The sequence below is a fragment of the Acipenser ruthenus genome, chromosome 7, assembly GCF_902713425.1.
Source record: "Acipenser ruthenus chromosome 7, fAciRut3.2 maternal haplotype, whole genome shotgun sequence".
Classification (NCBI taxonomy): domain Eukaryota; kingdom Metazoa; phylum Chordata; class Actinopteri; order Acipenseriformes; family Acipenseridae; genus Acipenser; species Acipenser ruthenus.
The window spans coordinates 2,253,983-2,276,073 of NC_081195.1; the positions used below are offsets into that span (position 1 = coordinate 2,253,983).

Genomic DNA, 22,091 nt, shown 5'->3' on the forward strand with positions numbered 1-22,091 from the left:
CTTTATTGATACAAATACAGGACAGGTTGAAAAACAAAGAACTCAACAAATTGTGTTTTGTATTCAATAAAGGCAAATGAAAAGCTCTTTTTACATCCCACGTGTTACCCGAGGGTAAGTAGCATATATGTGTCCTGATGTGCCTCTTGCATATTTTATTTAGTCTAGTGGTGATACTCGCTTGTGGCTCTCCTGTCTTTCTGATTCTGGTTGTTACAAGGTTCTGCAATGGGTTGGAAGTGTCACCAGTGTGTTCTGCTGAGTGAGTGCATCCTGGGAGTTACAGAGTTAAGGCACAATGGCACTCCTTCAGTGATGTCACTGCCTCTGCATACACAGAGCCCAACAAATCATTTAATCCAATGCAATAAAACAGACTCTGATATCAGAACAGAAACAAATGCACCCTACCTCTTCATTTATCTTGTTGTAATAGTACTTCTATTTTTTTCTACATGGGACACCTGCAAAATCAGTTTGGTTAGGGCCTATTGCAACTAAGATACCATCTGATATTGAGGTCATTGAATTCTGCATTTGACTAGACCAGGGATGCACTGCAGAGTCCATCGTAGACCAAATGCTTCTTCCAGCCATACCCCACACTTCTGTAACAGTTAAACCACGTAATGATAACCAATAGATTCTGGAGTGGAATGACCCCTGACCTAGGCTGTGTAGTTTGGGTAGTCTTGTTCCAATTCCAGATATTAGATAGTGTGCAGTTAAAGATAATAATACAAAAATGTGTTTGTGTCCCATGAAACCTGGATTTTGTTCGGTAGAATATAATCTGGATTGCATATTTTCTACTATTCTGGTGCAACAATAGTAACTTGTATCATGTGATCCTGCATGTGGACTAACATGTCCCACCCCTAACCATTTCATATGTATTTCATCTCCCTGGTCATGTCACTCAATTTCTGGTGAGTTCTCAAATATAATGTTCACACACACACTAAAAATGTGCCTGGCGTACTACAATCAAAGCATGAAAAAGCAATTGAATAATACATTCATAAAAGTACCAATTAGTTGAGTTCTCCTTTAATACAAGACCACATCCCCAATTTCACAGATTAACATGGCAATCATTCCTTAAAATACTGTTTATTTGTGAATGTACACAGATTAGCAATACATCTAAAAGCAACTCAATTAGATAAGCATTAATATAGTTTCCACAGGTCACAGATTGACTCGGCTCATACTCAAGCAGCCAAAGCTAAGTTTAAAACAAATGAATAAGAGACATTATTAAAACAAGGTGCAAAAAAACAAACAAAAGGGAGGTAAGCAATGCAGCCATTCAGAAATAATGTACGCGCTTTAAAAACCGTTATTAAAGCATAGTGCTCAGAAAACTATTTCAAAAATATCTTTTAATACAAACAAGGGGAAAAAATGTGGTTTAACACATAAAAACAGTGGCAAATAAACAGTTGAGATTAAGCACGTTGTTATCATAGGGTATTTTTTCCCCCAGTATTAGTTAATGCAGGATTCTGTCTTGTAAAGCTCTCTCTCACCTCCTCCAGCTTTCATCTATCCAAACCTGGCCTCCCTCTTTGCAACATACAAAGCTTTAATGTGCCCACTCCCCGTCTGCCATAGCAACTCATTCACATTGCTAGCTGGGATATTAGTATACATTTGCTCATGGCTTACAACAGCCAAGCCAAAATATGTTTGCTCAATGTAGATTTTTTCCATATATATATATTTTTTTCAGTTTCAGTTTGGAGAAACAAAAAACTGCTCTAAAATGAAAACTCTAGACTGTCCAATGTGAAAAAAAAACAAAAACCAAGCAGTAAAACAAACACAGCTAAATTGTACACCTACAAATCGTAAGTGAATATATAGAGGGGGAAAAAAGCGTCAGATAACCAGATGATGAATTCACCAGGTTGGCAGTCTTGTATCCTTTAACAGTGCCGTCACTGTGAGAAACTGCCGTTGAAACATGCTTGGTGGTGGTTGTTGTGTTGGATTACAGCTCTTTAAACACCTGCTGTTCAGATAATATATAAAAACACAGGATGCCGTTCTGGTAGTCTTTCCATGTAGGCTGATTTTCATTGGAACTGGTCACATAGTTGCTGCAATTATTTATTGACACAAACCATAGCCTGACAGCATTGACTTTCAAAAATGTTATGCCACATTTACCACATCTGGTCTATCCCTCTCATCACCCAACCACAACTTTTCCATTTATTTCTCATTCCTTCATTTTGGGTACATTAGGGAACACCAGCGTTTAAGGAGTTGTTAAATACCACAAAAAAGTGCAGTAAAAAGTTAAAAAAAATAATAAATCTATAAACACAAAATCCAGTTTTTCTATAACTCCTATATATATGTTTTTTAGTAATCTGAGCTACAATGCCTGTATCATAACTATACTATTTCACAAAGCAGGCATCACTAGATCAGTTCTATAACTTTAGATTCTTGCAATACATGCTGGTCATTTGTTTAACGCAACAGTATAGAAATAGATAGAAAACCAATTTAAAAGAGTTTGATGTTAACCAGGTTTAAGTGTAATAAAAAGTCCTGATTCAGTGAGATTAATCTTCTATTTTCTTTTCTAAATGCAATTTAAAATCTAAAAATAAAAATGATTAAACCTTGAGATTATGATTCACTAAAACGTGATTTTTTTTTTTCTTTTGGCAAGAAACAAAAAAACTTAACTAATAGAACGAACGAGTGCTTTAACATTCCAAATAAAACACCACACAGGTCTTTCAAGGTGAGTGTTTTTTGAGTCAGTGCAGAATTAATAGTTTGTCTTGAAGTTAGAGTATGGCTGTGCAGTTACAGGGCCACCTCTGCAGACCCCATTCATCTTCAACTGGTTTCTAAAACCCAAGAAGGTGCAAGAAACTGTTAGCTTGCTGTGTGGCAGTCACATAGATTCTGTATGGTGTGAATTCCTAACAAAATGAACAATGGTTCCAGAACCTAGTTGGCTGAAAATACTGAAAGTGACCGTATCATCTGAACAGAAGCAAAAAAAGCATTATTCTATATATAACAAAATGATGGGCAGCATGCAGTTAATGAATTGCATACAGTGAATGAAATGCAGCATTTGATGCCTGCCCCTTTTATTTTGCATTTACCCACCAAAATGTAACAATTCAGATAGCAAAAAATGATTTCCTCTGCCCTTTCACCTGGCTATCAAGGAGGGAAGACTGTAGAACCGCCTGCAAGCCTGGTAGCCAGGATTTATTTTAGCTTCCCGCTCACGTTACAAATGCAGTTTGAACTTTCATGTGAAATCACCGCCCAACCCGTCTCCCACCCCCCACGAAAGAGAGAGATGCATAAACCTGTGAACTTGAGGTGACCAATTTTTTTTTTCACATTTGTTTGTTTTCAAATGTGCAGTGTCATTTTTTTTTTTTTTTTAACATATAATTTTAATTTTCATTAAAAAAAAAAAAAAAAAAAAAGAAATGATGCTCCCTCCCCCTAAGCTTCAGCTTTCTCCTTCTTCTTGTTCTTCTTGAGGAAGGAAGGCGTGCGGAATTTCTTCTTCTTCTTGGAGGGTGATTTGGAGGGAGAGCTCTCGGGAGACAGGGTCTCCTCGATCTTCTCCGCTGGTTTGATGGTGATTTCCACACTCCCCACAGTGCTGGTGGTCAGCTGGCTCACTCGCTTTGTCAGGTCCTCCTCCACGTCATGAAGGTCGTCTTTCCCATTCACGATCACAGCTGGGGTGCCCTGGGGGGTCAGGTTGGAGTCTGTGTGGTTTTCTAGGGAAACAAAAGAGCCATGCAGAGTTAGTGAGACCATTTCCAATTCACAATCATATGTTTTTATTCTTTTAAGACAGATCCAACAAACCCCCAAAAATGTAACCCCACCCCTCACATGACAGAAATACAATGTTCTAGTTACTGTACGCTAATATTTAAGGTGTTTTATTTCTATATACCTGTATATTTTTTCAGTTCTGCCTAGCTGTGCTATGGAGTGGACTGAGCTGTATTTGAACCCAGTCCTTCATATGCGAAAGGCTAGTGGCATTGCTGCACTGAGAAAGTGAACGGTTTAGTAGCAATGGTTAGCATCAGCAGGGTTTGTTTTGCTGAGGTTTCTTGAGCTTGCTTGAGTCAGAGCAGTGCTGGTACTGAGCAGGTGAATGAATCCAAATCCAAGCTGCTCCCTTGCATCTAGACAGACTGGAACATGATGACCAACGCAAGCAACTAAACAGAACCTGGGCTGAGCTACAGAACCAAGTGTACATCCAAACAGGGCTTGACTTTAAACAAACCTGTTCGAGCAGAAAACAGCGATTAACACATTTATTATAAAATAACAAATACCATTAACCTTGTTATTAGTTTACACACTGTTTTATCAGTAATATCCACCTTCTTTTTTTATCACTGATAAATCTATTTCTTATTTACAGAACATTGCCCACTACAGGACATTGATCAGCTGCACTGTCACATTTTAACTGTGCTTGGCAGCTTTTGAAAACCTCCAGGGCACAGACACATATTTATAAACCTCATACAAAAAAAGAAAAAAGAAACCTCTGAGATCTCTAAACATGAGCTGGGAAAGGGTATACCTGCTTCTGGAGCTGGAGTTATTAGAGGAGACTGAGTTTGTGACAGAGACTGTGAAAGTGTGGAACCGTCATCAGATGTGAAATCCTGTTCAGTATCTGCAAGGGGAGAGTTTTGTTTTCAAACATCTGTTAGAAGCCATGCAGCTGTTTAGTATAGTCAGTCATATTATTAGCTTGTATCAGCAGTATTAGCATATGCACGGGGATAAACATAGCAACCACAAGTAACTAGCTTTATTATTATTATTATTATTATTATTATTAATATTATTATTATTATTATTATTATTATTATAAAATGTTAGCAAGTGACTGTTCTGCTTTATTGTGTTAAGAAAGGAGCAACAAAGTGACAACCATCTTCTGTGTTTGCCACTGTGAAGCTGTATTTAGTATCAATGTGGTGTGGATGCATCATGACACAAATGTTGTTCACCCCAACCATTTTTTGTGAGGACTTTGCTGAGGGAGCAAGGAGGGGTTTAGATACAAAATGAACACTTGACAGCAGGGCAAGCCTAAAAAACTGCAGTGTTATCAAGTTCAGTCAGTCCCCTTTTGGAAACATGGTGTTTAAATCTTCACTCTGTTAAAGGCTGCATGTATCCCCTGAACTGGCTATTTGCCATGTAGTGACCTTGTTGACATGCCTTTGAATGCAATGTATTTCATTGTGCAATATGAAAATAAGAAAATAAAGTTTAATGTGCTTGCAGTAGTTCCATTTCATCAATGTTTTCCAATTGGAGATACAAGGGAGTAGCAGCTCCCAATATCCTGTGGCAGTCACAGCTCTGTGTTCTTACCCTGGTATCCCTGCTGTCGCAGCATCACTGCCTTCTTATACTCCTCCATCTCTCTCTCGCTCAGCTCCGTGAAAGGGTTTGGAGGGAGGGGGCCAGTCTGCTCCTCATCCGATACCACATACGGCTGGGGAGTGGAAAACAAACAAGCAGTGTTTAACAATGGCAAAGATTCAGCATCCACAGAGCTATTCTGTACCTCCACAAAATGCACCTTGGATTTAAGAAATGTTGATAAAAGGCCAAAAATCAGGCGCTTTATAAAGTTAATACAGACAGGTGTGCATTTTAAAACTAGCTGAAATGTGTGCCTACTTAACTTAGTTTCTGAAGTTTTAAGTGTACACTAATGCTGAAATCATTCAGCACTAGAGGCAGCTGATATTTTAACTCAGTTATCACCTATATCCCTCAGGGCAGCTTCTGCTGCATATGCCTGGCCATGCATTACTTCACCTCTGGGTCCCATGAAGCTTATATTACTACTATTCCCAGTGAGACTGTGTGACATACAGTGGTAGAGAACTGTAATGCACATTCTGACAGATATTCAGAGAACGCACTTAAACTTCTCAAAAAGAGTATTTATTACTGTAAACATTAGTGTGCCCTATTCCAGTCTATATAACATGCACACACACACACACACAGGATGCTTACTGAATATTATAAATAAACAAAATAAATAAATACACATACATACATACATACATCCATCTCAAGCGGGATTAAGAGATACTTACTGTAGAGGGCTTATCCACCACTATGCCGGATAAGAGCTGAGATTGTGGTCCGGCTGTCATGAGGTCAAATCGATTCTGCTCTCTTATCTGATTTAAAAAAAAAAAAAAAACAGGTTCCGACATCAAAAGTTTGTACATTTCCCATATTTATAATGCATACGGTGTAACACTTAACTACTTTACTGGAAACCCTGTCAGCATAAACTGCAGCCCATTAATACTTGTGTATAGAAAATGCAACTTCCATAAAATCACCACTTGGCGATTATCACAGCAAATGAATGCTGGGGTTTTTGGAAGCCTTCTGGGAGCCCTATTAATCAGTTTAAGCTGGATTGAGCAAAAATCAAAGCTGTTACGACATTACTAGCACAGGAGTTCCAAAATGAATGAAATAAAAAATACTTCAGCTATAAAATGGTGATGTTCTCACCTTGTTTCTCTTTGCCAGCACTTCGATGGGGTTTGTGTTTAAAGGAACAAATTGATTGGGATCTTCAATTTTGATGGGAGTGCCGCTGCTGGATTTAGTGCAGTCATCTGCCTTCATCCACTATGAAGTGAACAACATTATAAACATGTAGTTTGGGGCCACAATGCTTTTGTTATTGCAGTTCTAGGCAATTTAGGATTTGGGATTGTTTTTATTTATTTATTTATTTTTAAGACCTTTAGTAGCTAAAACACATACACAACTGTACAATCTAAACAGCCATATAAAATTAGGAACTGGAATGCCTTTTATTTTATTTATTTTTTTACAATACAACTGGCTCTCGTATTTTCTGGGGTACAAAAAATGTGTTAACTTCTGTGTTTGTAATTTTATTTCTATCCTCCAGGTGGCAGTCTCAGACAACAGATTTATTTCTGTGGCCTTTCAAGTCCAGATTCAGAGGTACATTTGAATAATTACAAACACACACACAAACACACACACACACACACACACACACACGTTTGTTTGGAGTGTTTATGAGGACTTTGCATTGGCTCTCACTATATTTTTATTTACTGTTCCTAACTCGTCAAACAAACCTCCACACAGGGTGAAAGTCAACAACAAACAAAATATTTGGGCACTTTTAGTTTGTTTTAAAAAACAATAATGACTGTTTAACATCTGTTTAAACACTACAAGGACTTGGCCTGTTTCCTCATAAGGTAGGACTTTCCTTCCTTCCTTTTTTGACCCAGCCAGCACCATAAACCTGCCCCCCCACCCCACCCCACACAGGGGTTCACAAAACCTTTATCATTAGGTTCTTACGCCTACCACCATATTCCCACCCTGGGGATTCAAAAACCAAAACACTTTGTCACTTTATTAGTGTTGTTGAACATGTTAGCTTGACGGCACAATGGTATTTACAATGGAGGGGGAAATAATATTATTTTAAGTATAATGCTTACGTAAATGATTTTATTATTATTTTTTTAAAACTCCTCTCATCCACAGCGAGCTTCACAACACCACTTCCTGTAACTGCATCTCTCTTCTCTGAATGGACAGCTTAATAGGAGATGCCTGCTATCATTGGTTGTTTCAAGTGCCCATTAAAAGAAAATGATTGAGGTTATGAACTGGAGTGGTTCCACCTATCTCATTTGGTAATAAAAACTTGATAGCACTGTGAGCCCCTGTGTGTGTGTGTGTGTGTGTGTGTGTGTGTGTGTGAAGTACAGAACAGACATACACACATATAATTTATTTTAGTGCTGGAGTTAAAGCTGAGAGCAGAAGCAGCAGTGGAAAGCTCCAGTGATGATGCTACATTCAAGTCCCACTCACCGTTATCTTATTCCTGGGACTGCTCTCCCTGTTGTGGGGCTCCTCTGCCACGTTCACCTTCATGTAGGTATTGGGAGAGTTGAGCCAGCGTGTTTTTTCACGCTGCTGTTTCTGTGCCAGGAAGTTGAGAGCGGAGCGTGGCGCTGCGCTGTCCTCATCGAACAGGAAGCCAGTGGAGGTGGCAGGGATCTCTACGTCGCTCTTGTGCCTGGGCTTCTCTCTAATGATGGGGTGTCTGTAGGCATAGCCCGTCCTGTAGCCCTGGATGATACACAACAGAAAAGCGCCTTCACTTCAGTCATGTGGCTTGCTTGCAATTCTCTTGCGTGTAGAAAAATGTTGAGGGCTCCGCAATGAATAGATCCATTAATATTTCATCAAGACCTTCTTTTCATATTTGATTGAAAGGGTTTCCCAAGAAAGCAGGATAAGACAATCAAGATGTATTCATTTTTCTTTTACACTTGGCGGCTTGTCAGGAGATAACTGAGAATATATACAGAACACATACATATCTGACAGAGCCAGTTATTTTCATCAGCTATCTAACACACACTGGGGTCTCTTTAATTGATCTAAATACTAGTTGCTCTTTGTCTACCAAGGTTATGAAAATCAAACATCTAAGGTCATTAGTCTTTTTATTGTATTTATGTCTGTAAAAAATATGTTTAATGCCAGGAAGGGTCACATTTGATTGATTTAAACAACTGACTGCAGATTAGATTAATTAGATAGACCCCAATAGCTCACACTCTCAATTGCAAAGTAAAAATTCAACTAAACCATTTTTTTGGATAATAACAGATAGCAGTGTCTACAGAACAATATAAAATCATCCACCAGACATTCTCAGAACAAAGCTCTGTAGTCTGGAAGACAGGATGAGAGTTCCAAATACGTAGGATATTCCAGACAGGCGCTTACAGAAAGCACAAGAAAAACAACGTGTTGGCTGAACGATTTGGCAGAGCCTGCTGTATAGTAATTTGATAACCCTGAAAGTTCTTGTATGATGTAAAATCATTCTTAAATCATTTTTAAAAAGCCAAACATTTTTTTTCTGCAAAGCCGCTTTTTTTTTTTTTTTTGTTTTCCATGTCACACTCACCAGGTTATCCAGCATCCTCATGAGTGACTCAAACTCCAGTTCTCCCACTTTCCATTTCTGCTGGGTGCCCATGCTGACCCCCCCCACCGCCACTCCCTGAGTGACAGCCTTGTACTTCTCCAAGTCCAAGACAATCAGGTTTTCCACTCCCCCGGAACACGACAATGCATTTACCTTAAAAAAAAAAAAAAATCATGGTAACGTGGCATGTTGGTTTATCCACAATTGTTAGAGGGGTTGCATCCAAGGGGATGTTTTTCTTTTTATTATTATTTTTAAATAGAAGTCTTGCCCAAACCCAAACCTCATGCCAACAAAACATTACAGAACAAACCGGTTTAAAAGCCAAAACGAGCTTTTAAACAAGTAACACAAACCGTAGCCGCCAGGACAAGTATTTGATGAGTCACACTTTTTTTGAATGCGAGAAAAATGCGTCTTCCGTTTCTGATGGGCTGTGACCGTAAAGGATTCTTGCTCCGACTAGGTACAATAATGCTGTTTGCAGGGATTGATAAAACTTCAGCTGCAATTTAAGCCACTTGCTTACCAGATGTGTTCTTGCCAGTAGGTGTAAGATAAAACAGTCAGGGTTGGACAAGTCTAATCCAGCACATTAATATTTCATACTGTGTACACATAGTGTCATTACAACAACAACAACAAAAAAGATAAATATGGTTCACAGCGCTGACCTTTTTTTATGAAATAACAAGACTGTGAAGGAAATTAGAGTCGTTTAAAAAGTGCTTTCTGGAGCTGACTCAAGCCTAGATTCGTGGTTACAAATGTGCAGCACTGTAGACAAGCCCACCTTCCTAAACATCTAACATCAAACTGATGAGAAAAGTACCCGACACAGAACCAGCTCTGATGCATAAATAAAGCATGGGTACAAAGCGTTTCGGCCCGCACCGCCTAGGAATGTTATTCTACACCTTAAGTGTTTGGATTTAAAAGGCTTGAACAGATTCGTAGCAGATCTCTAGGCCTGTACCGGGGAGAACACATTTCAAGTACAAGCCTCAGGACACAGCTTCCACAGCTTTTAATAATGGAAAAAAAAGAGCTCATTGTTATTTGTACGGTTTGTGACTGGACAAAATTGTCGGTTTTAAAACTTGATATTAAAACAGATTAGAACTGCCACTACATCACAAAAGTTGTGAGGATAGGTTTAAAAACAATATCAAAATAAATAAAAAAGGAAACTCTGCAACCTTGCATGTCAAGAAAAAAAAAAAAAAAAAAAAAAACACAACATAAAAAAATGCTGCATTTAGGCTTAGCATTGCCTTGGTCTGCTGGGTGGCATTACCAGCTTGTTACCAAACAAAAAGGTGGTGCTGTGATTTTGTTATGTACCCATCAGCTGATCTGCTCTTATGTCAATCTTGAACACACTGCTACAGTTTAGTAACAAGGTGCAAACTGTGAATCTACAAGCCGCTAACAATCATCAAGGTGTAACAATGCAACCACAATAGAGTTTTCATTTAAACCTGTCTGTAAGCAAATTAAACCACTTAACATGAAATATTACTGACTTAAGACATTGGTTTAATTTAGTTTACTCTATGTTACTTCTGAGTATCATTGTAATCCTTAACCATATACCTCAAGGTCATATGTATATTAGACCGTTTTAATGTTTTTTTTTTTGTTTGTGTGTATTTTCCAGGACACACAATTTTAAAATGATGTATATTTGGTTAAAACAAGTAATCTTACCTGGATTTCACAGGCTAACTGGGCAGTGTAAATGTAATGAAAGGCCTCCTCTATCGTTTCCCCAAGAGCGACCACACCATGGTTTCTCAGTACCAGCACCTGGGAACAGAAGGGAGGAATAGTTCAGAGACTGTGAAAACACACTACTGTACTAATGTAACATAAATCAATATTATGGTTTTCATAAAATATCAAAGCTCATCAATAATATAGAACGGTTTATTTAGGTAAAAAAAATCTATCCTTACAATACAATACAATACAATTTAATTACTGGTACCTTGCAAGATGGACCCAGAGCTTTTTGGAGCTCAACTTTCTCTTCCGATTCATCAAGGCATCCTTGGTAATTGAAGTAGGCAATATCACCAAGAATGAGTGCCTCTTGGGAGATGGGGAGGATGCCACACTTCATAGATGAAACCTACATGGAAGTGAAAAAGCACAGCATTGGCCACATCATTTTACTGTACGAAAGGCTGTTCAATACATTCTGCAAGTCACTTCATATGACAACCCGGCACCATTTCCCCAGTTACTGCACAGAAATAAAAACACAAAGAAAATGTGTTTCAGTCTTATATATTGCTTGCATGTCAGTAAGCTATTGTTTTAATTCTTTCTCTTGCCTGATACTTCAGCATTAATGAAAGAGCTGTATTAAAAGCAGTGGTTGGCAGTACTTACTGCTGCAGCTGCAGGTGTGTGGAGATGTACGATGCATCTGGAGTCCGGGCGCATCGAGTAGATAGCAGAGTGGGGGCTGAACCCAGCATGGTCAATGCTCAGGTTTGTACAACCCTGATCCACAACATCCCCAATAATGTTCACCTTCACCTGGGGAGAGAAAAGGGAGAGTTGCTGCATGTACGAAATGTTTTATTGTATAATGTGTGATTTCATTTCATATGTTTTGAATGTCAACTGATTCAGGTTTATCTTTATGCATTTAATGAACCTTACTATTTCAACTTTGTGTCTAAGAGTTTATAGTAATGTACTGTACTATATAATGATACAGTTTACCTTTACTGAAATAAGTATTCTGAAAAGCTAGTATGTATTCTACATTTGTATTCGCTGTATAACAGGACTATCATCCGTGTGATTTTTTCCAGCTGATGATACAATCAGAGGAAAGTCGCCTATGACATCGCTAGCGCCGGTCACCACTTGTGTGAAAGGAAGTGTTGCAGTGAAAGTACCATTTTATCATAGGACCAATCGCATCACGTCCGGTGTGTGGAAACCTTTAGCCAAATAATTATTCTCTACTCTTAAAATACCCCCAAAAAACATTAATAACAACAATACAACATCTCAAAAAACACTGTCAGTTTTTCATTTAGACTACAAGGATGATCAACACAAATGATTTTTATTTAACAATATGATTACTCCCAGTATTCCCAAGAGGTTAAGAGATACACGCTGACACTAACTTATGGAGCACTAACATTATCAACAAAAAAACAAAAACACAAGGAAAATCTAAACTTCGGAGATCAGCCTACAGTACCTATTAAGATTTATTTTAGGTTACACATCCTCTTTACAGTTTCCTCTAAATAAGTACTCTCCACCTTTAAAGTCGCTTGTTTAATATGGTCACAGCTTTACAGGACTTTTGAAACATGGAAAAAGCTGACATGTTTTGATGGCAGTTACTCTGTAAACACAGCTGGCATTAATTACTGATTAACTCAATCCAAAACGCTCCCATAAAGTCATTTCCTCACACAGGGTTTGTAATGGCAGGTTACAACAAACACTGCTGGCAAGCTACATGTGTTCTGAGGAAGAAAAGTAAACAGCAACCCTAGCAGCTTTTTGGGAGGGGTCTGAATAAAATCCATGACAATTCCCCCATGCTTTTAATGTAGAATTGTCCCATCTCTAAATCATATTATATCCAGTGCTGGAGACTCAAGGCTTCCACACAAATTGATCTAACGTGTTGCACGTTTGCGTTAAGAAAAAACAATGTACAGCTCCACTGTTTTCCTCAACAGGAATGTGTCACTATACCTAAAAGTGTTTACAGCTAGTGTAACCGTAATTATTATTATTATATATATATTTCTGTTGCAATCAACCACTTACATATTAAACAGCACTAATGATGTAGTATTAAATGTGGGTTTTTAAAGCACCTGTACAAAAAGTATGTTTTCTGGCAAATGAAAGGACATACTTTACAATGCACTTGCTCTGTTGGACATACATACTGTACATACATACAGACAGACAGACAGACAGCTCACATAACAACAGACTACAACCCAAATCCATGCCACCCAGCCACCTGTTCTGTTGTACATGTATAAACACTCCTGGTATCATGCAAAGGTCTGCAGTGACACCTAGCACAGTTCCTTCTTTATAACTGACAGCAAAGACTGCTTTCAGCTATACAACTGAGCACATATTGAATGATTTATCTTAATAAATATGCATGTATGTGTGTTTCCACATACAAGTCCAACACCAAAGCATGGCATTTTGATTAACTTCTTCTAGTGTGGTTTGTTATAAAAATATATATCTAAAAAAATACGGATTTAAAAATGACTTTGAGGAAATACAAATACCCTGTGCCTATCAATCATAGATTCACTGTGCAACTTCAAAAAACATCCTTGCATTCAGATGTGCTGGAAATGAAGACTGCTTACCCGGCTTAACTGGAACAAAACTTAAATAGAATTCAAATTACTTTTATAATGACTTAGTCCTACTGTACCTACCAGGTTTGAAGCTGTGGCTTCAGCAAAGGACAGCCCTCTGGGAATAATGAGGACATGGTCTTGTTCTTTGCTAACCCTCACCTGGCAAAATGTGAAGAAAAAACAACAATGAAGCCATGCTGGATAATATACTAGGGGGTTTATTTTATTTGGGGAAAAAAAGATCAAATGCAAGGTTTAGATGAAATGTATCTTATTAATGGAAAATGCATTTTATTTTTTATTTTTTTACAATGAATTCTTTGTAGCAGGCCACAGCTGCCTGTGCTTATGTGCAAGATGGGATTTGTGATAATAACTTTTCAAATACTGCAGGGCAAATATTCATTTCTGCTCACGTGGAATTACTTTTGCAGCAGCATCCAGTGTGTTTGATCTTATAATAATAATACCACCAATAATAAAAATCAAACCATGAGGCAATATGTAAAGAAGAAACACACACCCTTCTGTCTTGAAGAGTTATGGTTTTCATTCACCTTAGCACATGATTTCAAAGTGTGCAGGTGGCAGGCAAGAAAACTACTGCAGGTAGAATGGACTTCTATTCTACTCGGCTCACAATCAATCACAAGGCTATAATAGTTGTATTTGCCATACAGGTGATGAATCAACCTGTTTTGGTGCCGTTTCGACAGGCTTTAGCTTTAGACATTGAATATGTGGAGGTCCTGAAACCCAAAGCGTACAGTACACCGAGTCTCAACACGACTGGCTCCCTGTATAATAAAGTGAGGCACATACTGTAATGTAGGAGCTGGCTAGGTGAGCCCAGCCGAAGAGGTCCACCAGCCTGTACAAGCTGGCCAGTTTACACCGAGTCAGCTTCTCTCCTTTCACAAACACGGAGGATTCCATTCCATGCAGGTCGTTGATGGGCGTGACCATTCCAAGGCCTAAATGAGACACAATTAACACTTTCACTTTGTAAATCAACTTGGGAGGCGGGCGGGCACATAATCCGCCCCAAACGATACAGAGCTGAAGAGCTGGAACTGTCCGTGTTTACTTAAGCTTCTGTTACCTAAACATTCCTGCATTCTATAAACGGGTTTCTTTACAAACCCTGACTACCTTACCTGAGGTGACTTTGGATAGTCCTAGATTAGTGCCAATAAATGTCTGTGAAACCAGATAAAAATATTTAATTAAACTGAGATCACACTGAATACATTCTGTGGGATATTCATTATTACTAGATGACCTCTCATCGAAATGTTACTCTTTTCTTTTTATTGCTATTAATATTACGACTTTTCTAGTTACAGATTAAACATTATGTACTGCATATACCAGGTAGGCATTTTTTAGCAATGTAGTAAAATCATACAATTCACAGTATTTTTTTTTTGTTATTTATTAAATTTTTAACTTTTGTTATGGTTCCTATCAAAGTCTTTATATTTGCAAATATTAACAGAAATAGTAACCTTACTAACCAAATAGTGTACTATGAGTTTGATTATCTGTAATATTTTAGCACAACCACAATAACCATCAGTGTAAGACTTACACAGGGCACACAATCACAGAGCTATATATTCCTGTAGATAATGCACTGTTATTTTGACCTCTCATGTCTGTGGGCTGAACAGCCATGGAGGCAGCTCTATGTGAACTGCTGCCCACTCTAGCGGATAGCAAGTGCCACAGCTGCCTTTGATTGTTGGTGTGGCACTGCAATTAAAAAGCAGCAGAGAGGTGATGTAATACAGAAGTAGTAGAGAACAGGTCCTAGTGGCAATAGCTATGTAACGCCCCCCCCCCCCAAAAAAAAAAAAAAACCCAAAACAAAACAGAAGCTATTTAAACAATAGTAATTACTAGGTATGTGGTCCCAGCTTTACACACTACTGCTTGTTTTAAATTATATAAAGACTACCTCCGAGTTGTGAAATAATCCAAGCATACAAGACTTTAAACACACCGTCACGACGACTGTGAAATTGGTGGGTTTATTATTTATCAGCTAAAATGTGGTGTAGCCTTCATTTTCTGTTAGTAAAATTGTATGAAGTGACACAGAATGCAATCGCTTTGAATGACAGTTATGGTAAACAGACCAATTGGAAGTGGCAGAGGGAAAGAGAGCCGGGATTAGTTGAGAGAGCCTCTCCAGTACAGAATGCAGGGACAGTGCATTTCATCAGGCTGGCTGGACAGCTTGTTTTATCGCACTCAGCAGTTTATGCAGGTCTCCCTGTAAGTGCCTCTGGTTCGGAGGCCAAAGGGACATGGAACCTGACTACAGTACTGAATTACCAACAAAATAGAAATCACTTGTTCATTAAAACATCAGAAGCAAATGCATAATTTACATAATGTCATTTACAATCCATAAAAGCCGATATGAATGAAATCTACATAGTTCAGGAACAGGAAAGGGAAAGAGATCAATATCACTTATGTTACTGAAAAGGATGCTTATTTTTCTAAATTATTTTAGGTTTTAATGCAGAGTAACTTCTATTTTTTTTAACTGCACATAATTTGATAATATTATATTGTTTTTGCAATTTGTTTGTTGCAGAAAACCAGTCTAATTGCATCTCAGTACTTTTTTCTTTTACAAGGGCCCTGACAATACACTCTACTACTTACTGATGGGAGAGGTGGCGAATCCTGCCATCGAGCTGGTCATTATTAAGTCTGCTATCTGCCGCAATGCCAGAAGCCCTGTGGGGTTGTTTCCCTTCTTCATCTGTTCTTGAATTAGGCCTTCTAGTTCATCTTTGAAGGCCTAGATTTAAAAAAAAATAAAAAAAATCAATGGTTAACAATATGAGCTTTGGTATCGTTTATGGTAATTACATTTAAAAAAACAAACGAAAAAAAACAAAAAGAAACATGGTTCTTTGAGTTGTATTAAGCAGCCCTAAAATGAATCACTGTAAGGACATTAAACTTTCTAGGAACCGTGAAACAGTTGTTAATGTGTTTACATTCAAGGTAAACAATGACTCCAAACCCCCTTTTCCTGCAGGGCACAGCAGTTCTCACTGCCTCGTTCATCTGTTCTGTGTGCAGTTGTTAATGTGTTGGTTGGGAGTCGGGGGGTGTCACAAAGACGGCCGGAGTGGGTGGCGTCAGACCAGATACAGGAAATAAACAGACAGAGATTTGGGGTTTGGTGAAGCTGAGCGAATGCTTTCGCTCAGCATTTAATAACAGAACAGAAAATAAAAGGTTTGAAACAACAAAACACAGAACACGGCACTTGAGGCCAAAATAAATAGACGAACAAAACGGACTAGACAGTGCACAGACAGACGAACAAAACACGGTGAGCAGATAACACTTATATTTACGCTTTTTCACTTTTAGTTACTCCTTCTCTCTCTCCCGTTCTCCACTCACCGAACACCCAACCCTGAGTGAAAGAAACGTGCATCTATATATACTGTTGTGCTGGGATTCAATTACTAATTAATTATTCACTTGAATCCCAGCACGTGAATTAATTCTGTGCAACCCCGTGCTCACATATTACATTTAATCAGCACGTGAAGTGATTTGTGCTCTCCTCGTGCCTAAATACAAATCTACACTTTTTAAATACACGTGAAACACAGACCTGTTTATATCCCGTGTACCAATGACTATACACCAACATTAACACACGCACGCAACATACAAACACATAATATGCACACAGGGGCGGGGCACATTGCCACAGGGGGTAGTGCTACTGCAGGGTTATACTGGTTTGTATTTCAAAAGCAAGGGCTGTCCAACCTGCTTTAGATGTTTGATAAGTTGACAAGTCTGTGAGATTGGATTCCCTGAGGACACTGTAAATGCCTTATTTCCTCCTTACAGTAGGCTAATTACTATAGAGCTTGCTCTAAAGCATGTCTAAAATATTTAAAAAAAAATGAAATGGTAAAATGAATAAACAAATAAACAAATAAACATGACAACCAGCAACAGAATCAACCTTATTAACTGGCTGTAGTCTTAGCAAATCCATCACCCCTGTTCATTCATTTGTAGCTATTATGGATCCTGCTTCAGCTGTTGCCTTTACAACTGATCAAATGACCTGTAAAATACACCCCTCTGCATTACAAGATCAGGCGTTTATGCATCTACAGTATGTTGATGTAACGTTGCTTAGCAACTCAACATATTTTTATCAGCACTACAATTCAAGTGAAGTACTGTATCTCGATCAATTAACAAACTACCATGCTTGAGAACTTACTACTGCATTTACATGTTATTATTATTCTTCTTCTTATTATTATTTGTTTATTTAGCAGATGCCTTTATCCAAGGCGACTTACACAGACTAGGGTGTGTGAACTATGTCTCACCCGAAAGACGGAGCACAAGGAGGTTAAGTGACTTGCTCAGGGTCACACACTGAGTTAGTGAGTGAGGTGGGATTTGAACCGAGGACCTCCTGGTTACAAGCTCTTTTCTTTAACCACTGGACCACACAGCCTCCTGTGATTATTATTATTATTCTTATTCCAGGGCGACTTACAATTGTTACAAGATATCACATTATTTTTACATACAATTACCCACTTATACAGTTGGGTTTTTACTGGAGCAATCTAGGTAAAGTACCTTGCTCAAGGGTACAGCAGCAGTGCCCCCCACCTGGGATTGAACCCACGACCCTCCGGTCAAGAGTCCAGAGCCCTAACCACTACTCCACACTAATTATTCACACACACCTGGGATTGAACATAAAAAAGAAATGCTTTGAGAAGCATTTAATTTAAATCCACTTACAAGATTACATTACTTTTTGCATTTGTATTTAAATTAAACTATGACAGGTTGGAAAAACACAGCCAGTCAGCATGAAACAAAATTACCAGGAAAGTTCTGACATTTAAAAGGGAACTAAAAACCCTCCTAGACAATCCAATTTCCTAGAAATATAACAATAAAGCACGCTTAAACTGTGCATAGCTGTGAAACCTCAGGGAGGTGTGGTGAGTCTTGCTCAAGAGGTCCATTAGGATATAGTACTGCTGTAATCAGAACAGTGCCAGAGGTTTCCCAATACCTCTCATTTCAGAAACTCTTTCGCAATAAACCGACAGCTTTACAGCTTCCTCCCAGACCCAGCAGTCCATATCACTCCTCCAGGTTTAACCACTTCCAGCACTGTTTCACCACACATTCTAAATGACAGCTTTCAGAATTCTAACCCACTTAGTATTCTCTTGTCTCTGTCTCACCAGGACAGCAGCATGCATTAGATCTTGATCAGGTCAAACTCCAACTCCATTTAGGTGAACACCTGCATTTCTGTGCTGGACATCCTTTATAGGCTTATCAATTTATACCCGGAAGGTGCTGTAACTCCTCTACCCATTCAAACGTGCTTCTCCTCCTAATGGTACTAGCCAACATTCCCTCACATTTAACAGCTGCCATGGCAACGAATGGTACAGCAAAGCTCAACTCTGATACACAGGGTCAGAGGTAAATGAACATACTCTTTTTTGTTGTATTTTGTGGTTTAAAATTGACTATACATATGCAAAGTTAGAAAAAATGAATTAGCAAAAGGTATAACTGGTTTAAAGTTATTACTTTACTACTAAGGATTACTCAGGCGGAGCTAATTAGGTTTAGTAAAATGCCTGTCAAATTTCCAGGGATTACTTTTATGCTGTACAAAAAAAAAAAAAAGTTCTTTAAGCAATCATTCTGTCATGTGCAAAGCCAGTTTGACAAGCAAAGCCATAAGACTTAAACAATCTACTAGTAAAATGATAAGGTATTTTTCAGACAGTCCAAAGGCCATAACTACTGTACAGTATGTCAGCAAAATGAGTGACATTGAGAGCAATTCTAACATTACAGGTCTGTTAAAACAGCTCTGACCTGCAATCTGTCTTTCATGCATTGTTCAATTTGTTCAACAAGTAAATGAAATATCTATTCATAGAAATAGTATTAATGTGTGTACGGGGGGTGGAGGGGTGATGCATATTTGAATATACTGCTACTTTCCCTTAATTATGTTAAAATCACTGGAAACATTAAGAAGTGAATGTGGGTACATTTCCTAACTGCAAAACCCAACTCTTACTTGGCCAACTCAACTTCACTCTGCACGAGATAACATGAAGAATATTTCATTGAGAATGCTACCTGTTATGCTCATGCTTTCTTATGCAATGATGTCGACTATTAGACCTGGCTCCTGGTGAACCAGACCTAGTCCAGTTAGTGGTGACATTACTTCCATTCACAGATCCCTCTGGGCCAATACTGATGGGGAAACTTTTTACACTATGACTTGAGTGACTGATCGTAGGCAAGCTGCTCACCCAAACAGAACTTTTAAACAATGTTGACAGCTACCCGCAGAGACACTGGTACATGTTCTACAACACTGATTTTTACGTTGTGAACAGGGGGGGGATTTTCAAAAGAAATTGTTTTATGTATATTTCTACATCCGGTACCGTTATTTACACTGTGTACTGTTCTGCATGTAAACTTCGTTAATCTGAAATCGTTACACTGGAAAAACAATAGAACTATGTTGATGCAATATGTAAAAATGCAGATGTTATGGCTGAAAACGCAGATTTTGAGACGGTATGCTATTTACAAATGCACATTTTCAAAGGCTAGCGCGACCTCTGCATCTCATTGAATGGTCACGCAACTGAGTTGTGTTCGTGGAGTATCCCAAACACTACTTTCTTTACTTTTCTTTCTTGTCGTCTTAATTTAGAAAATAATTGTCAAACATCGGAAGGCATTGTTTTTGTAGCTCGTCGATACAGTATTTAATTCTAACACAACGCTCTTAACTTGCTCTGTTACTTTGAAGACTCCTGCACAGATCCTATCCCATCAGTAAACACTCCCAGGGGGCGGGGCAGGGGGGAGAAGGTGAACTCAATCCCATGCAGATTCAGAGAGTCAGACCTGAGGGGAGCAGAGAAGCTCTGCGCTTAATGCAAAAAATAATTGTAGATTCCAAATTTCATAAAAAATATGTTTTCCTTTGTTAAAACCCTTTATACAAAAACGATGCACTGGCTTGACTATCAATGGTTGTCAAACAATACGATGCATCGATACATCGATGTATCGCCTCAGCCTTACTTGTTCTTTCAGCTGGCCAAACCTAACTGTTTCTGCCTCTTCATGGCTGCTGCTGATTTACCGTATATCTTTATTATGTCCTACCCACGTAGAAATAGGATGCTGACACTGTCAGAACTGATGTTGTTTTATAGCTCCTCATAGGTCAACACAGTTACTGTTCCAACCCAAGCTTGTACTACCTAAATACCTACAACATAACCACTTACAATTACAAAGCAAGCCTAATCATCATGGGTGGCCACACAATTATATTAAAAGGTACAATAAAAACAACTAAATAAAATCCATTATCCAGTGAAAAATGGATATCACCTGATGGCAGTCTGAATATTGCATTATGCTCCACAGTCCAAAATATAACAAAAGTGATAAACTGCATAACGAATGGCACACCAAAAGTTTTTTTAGCTACCATCCAGAACACAGAGTAAATTTATAAATGTGGTTTATCTTCAGACTGTAAAATCTGCATGAACATTAACAGTCCATCACAGAGTTTAGTTCAGCATAACTTTGACGCTGCCAGGACTTTGCTCACAAGACAGACTCTTAACTACTTCCACCACACAGCAGCCTGAGAACAAAGTCACAATGCAAACTGTCCCCCCTTCCCCCTTTTCTTCTTCTTTTCCTTTGTTAGTGTGAAATTCCACAGCAAACCAGATAAAGCACAACGTACCGGGCTCTGCAGTATCTGAGTGACTCTCTTCTTCTGATCCATCATGTTCAAGTCTTGCCTCAGGTCTGGAGACATGTTCCTTGCACGGAGGTACTCTGGGTCATTTTCGTCGATCCGGTCGAAGTATCTGTCTTTGTGGCCCATGCTGGGTGGGGGAGGGGTAGTCACCACCCCCTGAATAGCATCTGCACTCATGTTTCACTGCTGTGCTCTGATGTGTATCTTCACCTGAAACACAATGAGACCGGGACAGTAAGAGTGAATGACGGCCACGCAGCGAGCGATTCTGACAGCACACATGTATACAACTTTTAAATGCATATTCTATTAAGGGATGACTGAGTGACTGGGTATAAAGTTGAGCCATTATAAAAAATAAAAAAAGCATATATTATGGTTTTCAGTGCATGCATGTTACTGTATATAAATATAGGACACTTTCATCCACCTAAAAAAAAGGGTGATATGATTTAAAGCAATTGGTGGTTTACATGTTCAACTTTCTTCAAAATCTACTGTATTTGCTCATCCAAATAAATAAATCTGAAATTATTTGCACTCTCTCAAGTCCAAACAAAATGCAACACACAGTGTATTAAACAACACAAAATACCCAAATAAAACAAGCTTGTTGAAAGCTAAAAAAATTCAAGAGAGGATGCAGAACACACAGTACTGATTAGGTAGAAAGTGCCGTTCAAGTAAATTGTTTCTCCCACAAATGTATAACGCAGTTTCAAAAATGTTATGAGGAACAAGAAATGTGCAGATTTACAGGCATTTACAG

At 38.5% G+C, this 22,091-nt stretch overlaps 1 protein-coding gene across 10 annotated transcripts in view; it reads right to left on the minus strand.

The window, feature by feature from the left end:
- Positions 1-1,034: 1,034 nt before the first annotated feature.
- The window catches only part of LOC117414749 (gamma-adducin), a 71,920-nt gene continuing 50,863 nt past the window's right edge, over positions 1,035-22,091 (minus strand). For 9 of the 10 annotated variants that reach the window (XM_034024533.3, XM_059026118.1, XM_059026117.1 and 6 more), the window contains 14 exons: positions 21,305-21,532; positions 16,135-16,273; positions 14,278-14,429; positions 13,534-13,614; positions 11,474-11,623; positions 11,067-11,210; positions 10,787-10,885; positions 9,056-9,229; positions 7,945-8,205; positions 6,586-6,705; positions 6,153-6,239; positions 5,413-5,536; positions 4,607-4,702; positions 1,035-3,776 (listed from right to left, as the gene is read on the minus strand). In XM_034024533.3, the coding sequence (XP_033880424.3) occupies positions 3,493-3,776; positions 4,607-4,702; positions 5,413-5,536; positions 6,153-6,239; positions 6,586-6,705; positions 7,945-8,205; positions 9,056-9,229; positions 10,787-10,885; positions 11,067-11,210; positions 11,474-11,623; positions 13,534-13,614; positions 14,278-14,429; positions 16,135-16,273; positions 21,305-21,499 (2,106 nt within the window). In that variant the 5' untranslated portion in view covers positions 21,500-21,532 and the 3' untranslated portion in view covers positions 1,035-3,492. The remainder of the gene's footprint in view (positions 3,777-4,606; positions 4,703-5,412; positions 5,537-6,152; positions 6,240-6,585; positions 6,706-7,944; positions 8,206-9,055; positions 9,230-10,786; positions 10,886-11,066; positions 11,211-11,473; positions 11,624-13,533; positions 13,615-14,277; positions 14,430-16,134; positions 16,274-21,304; positions 21,533-22,091) is intronic. The other variant, XM_034024536.3, reaches the window with a different exon arrangement.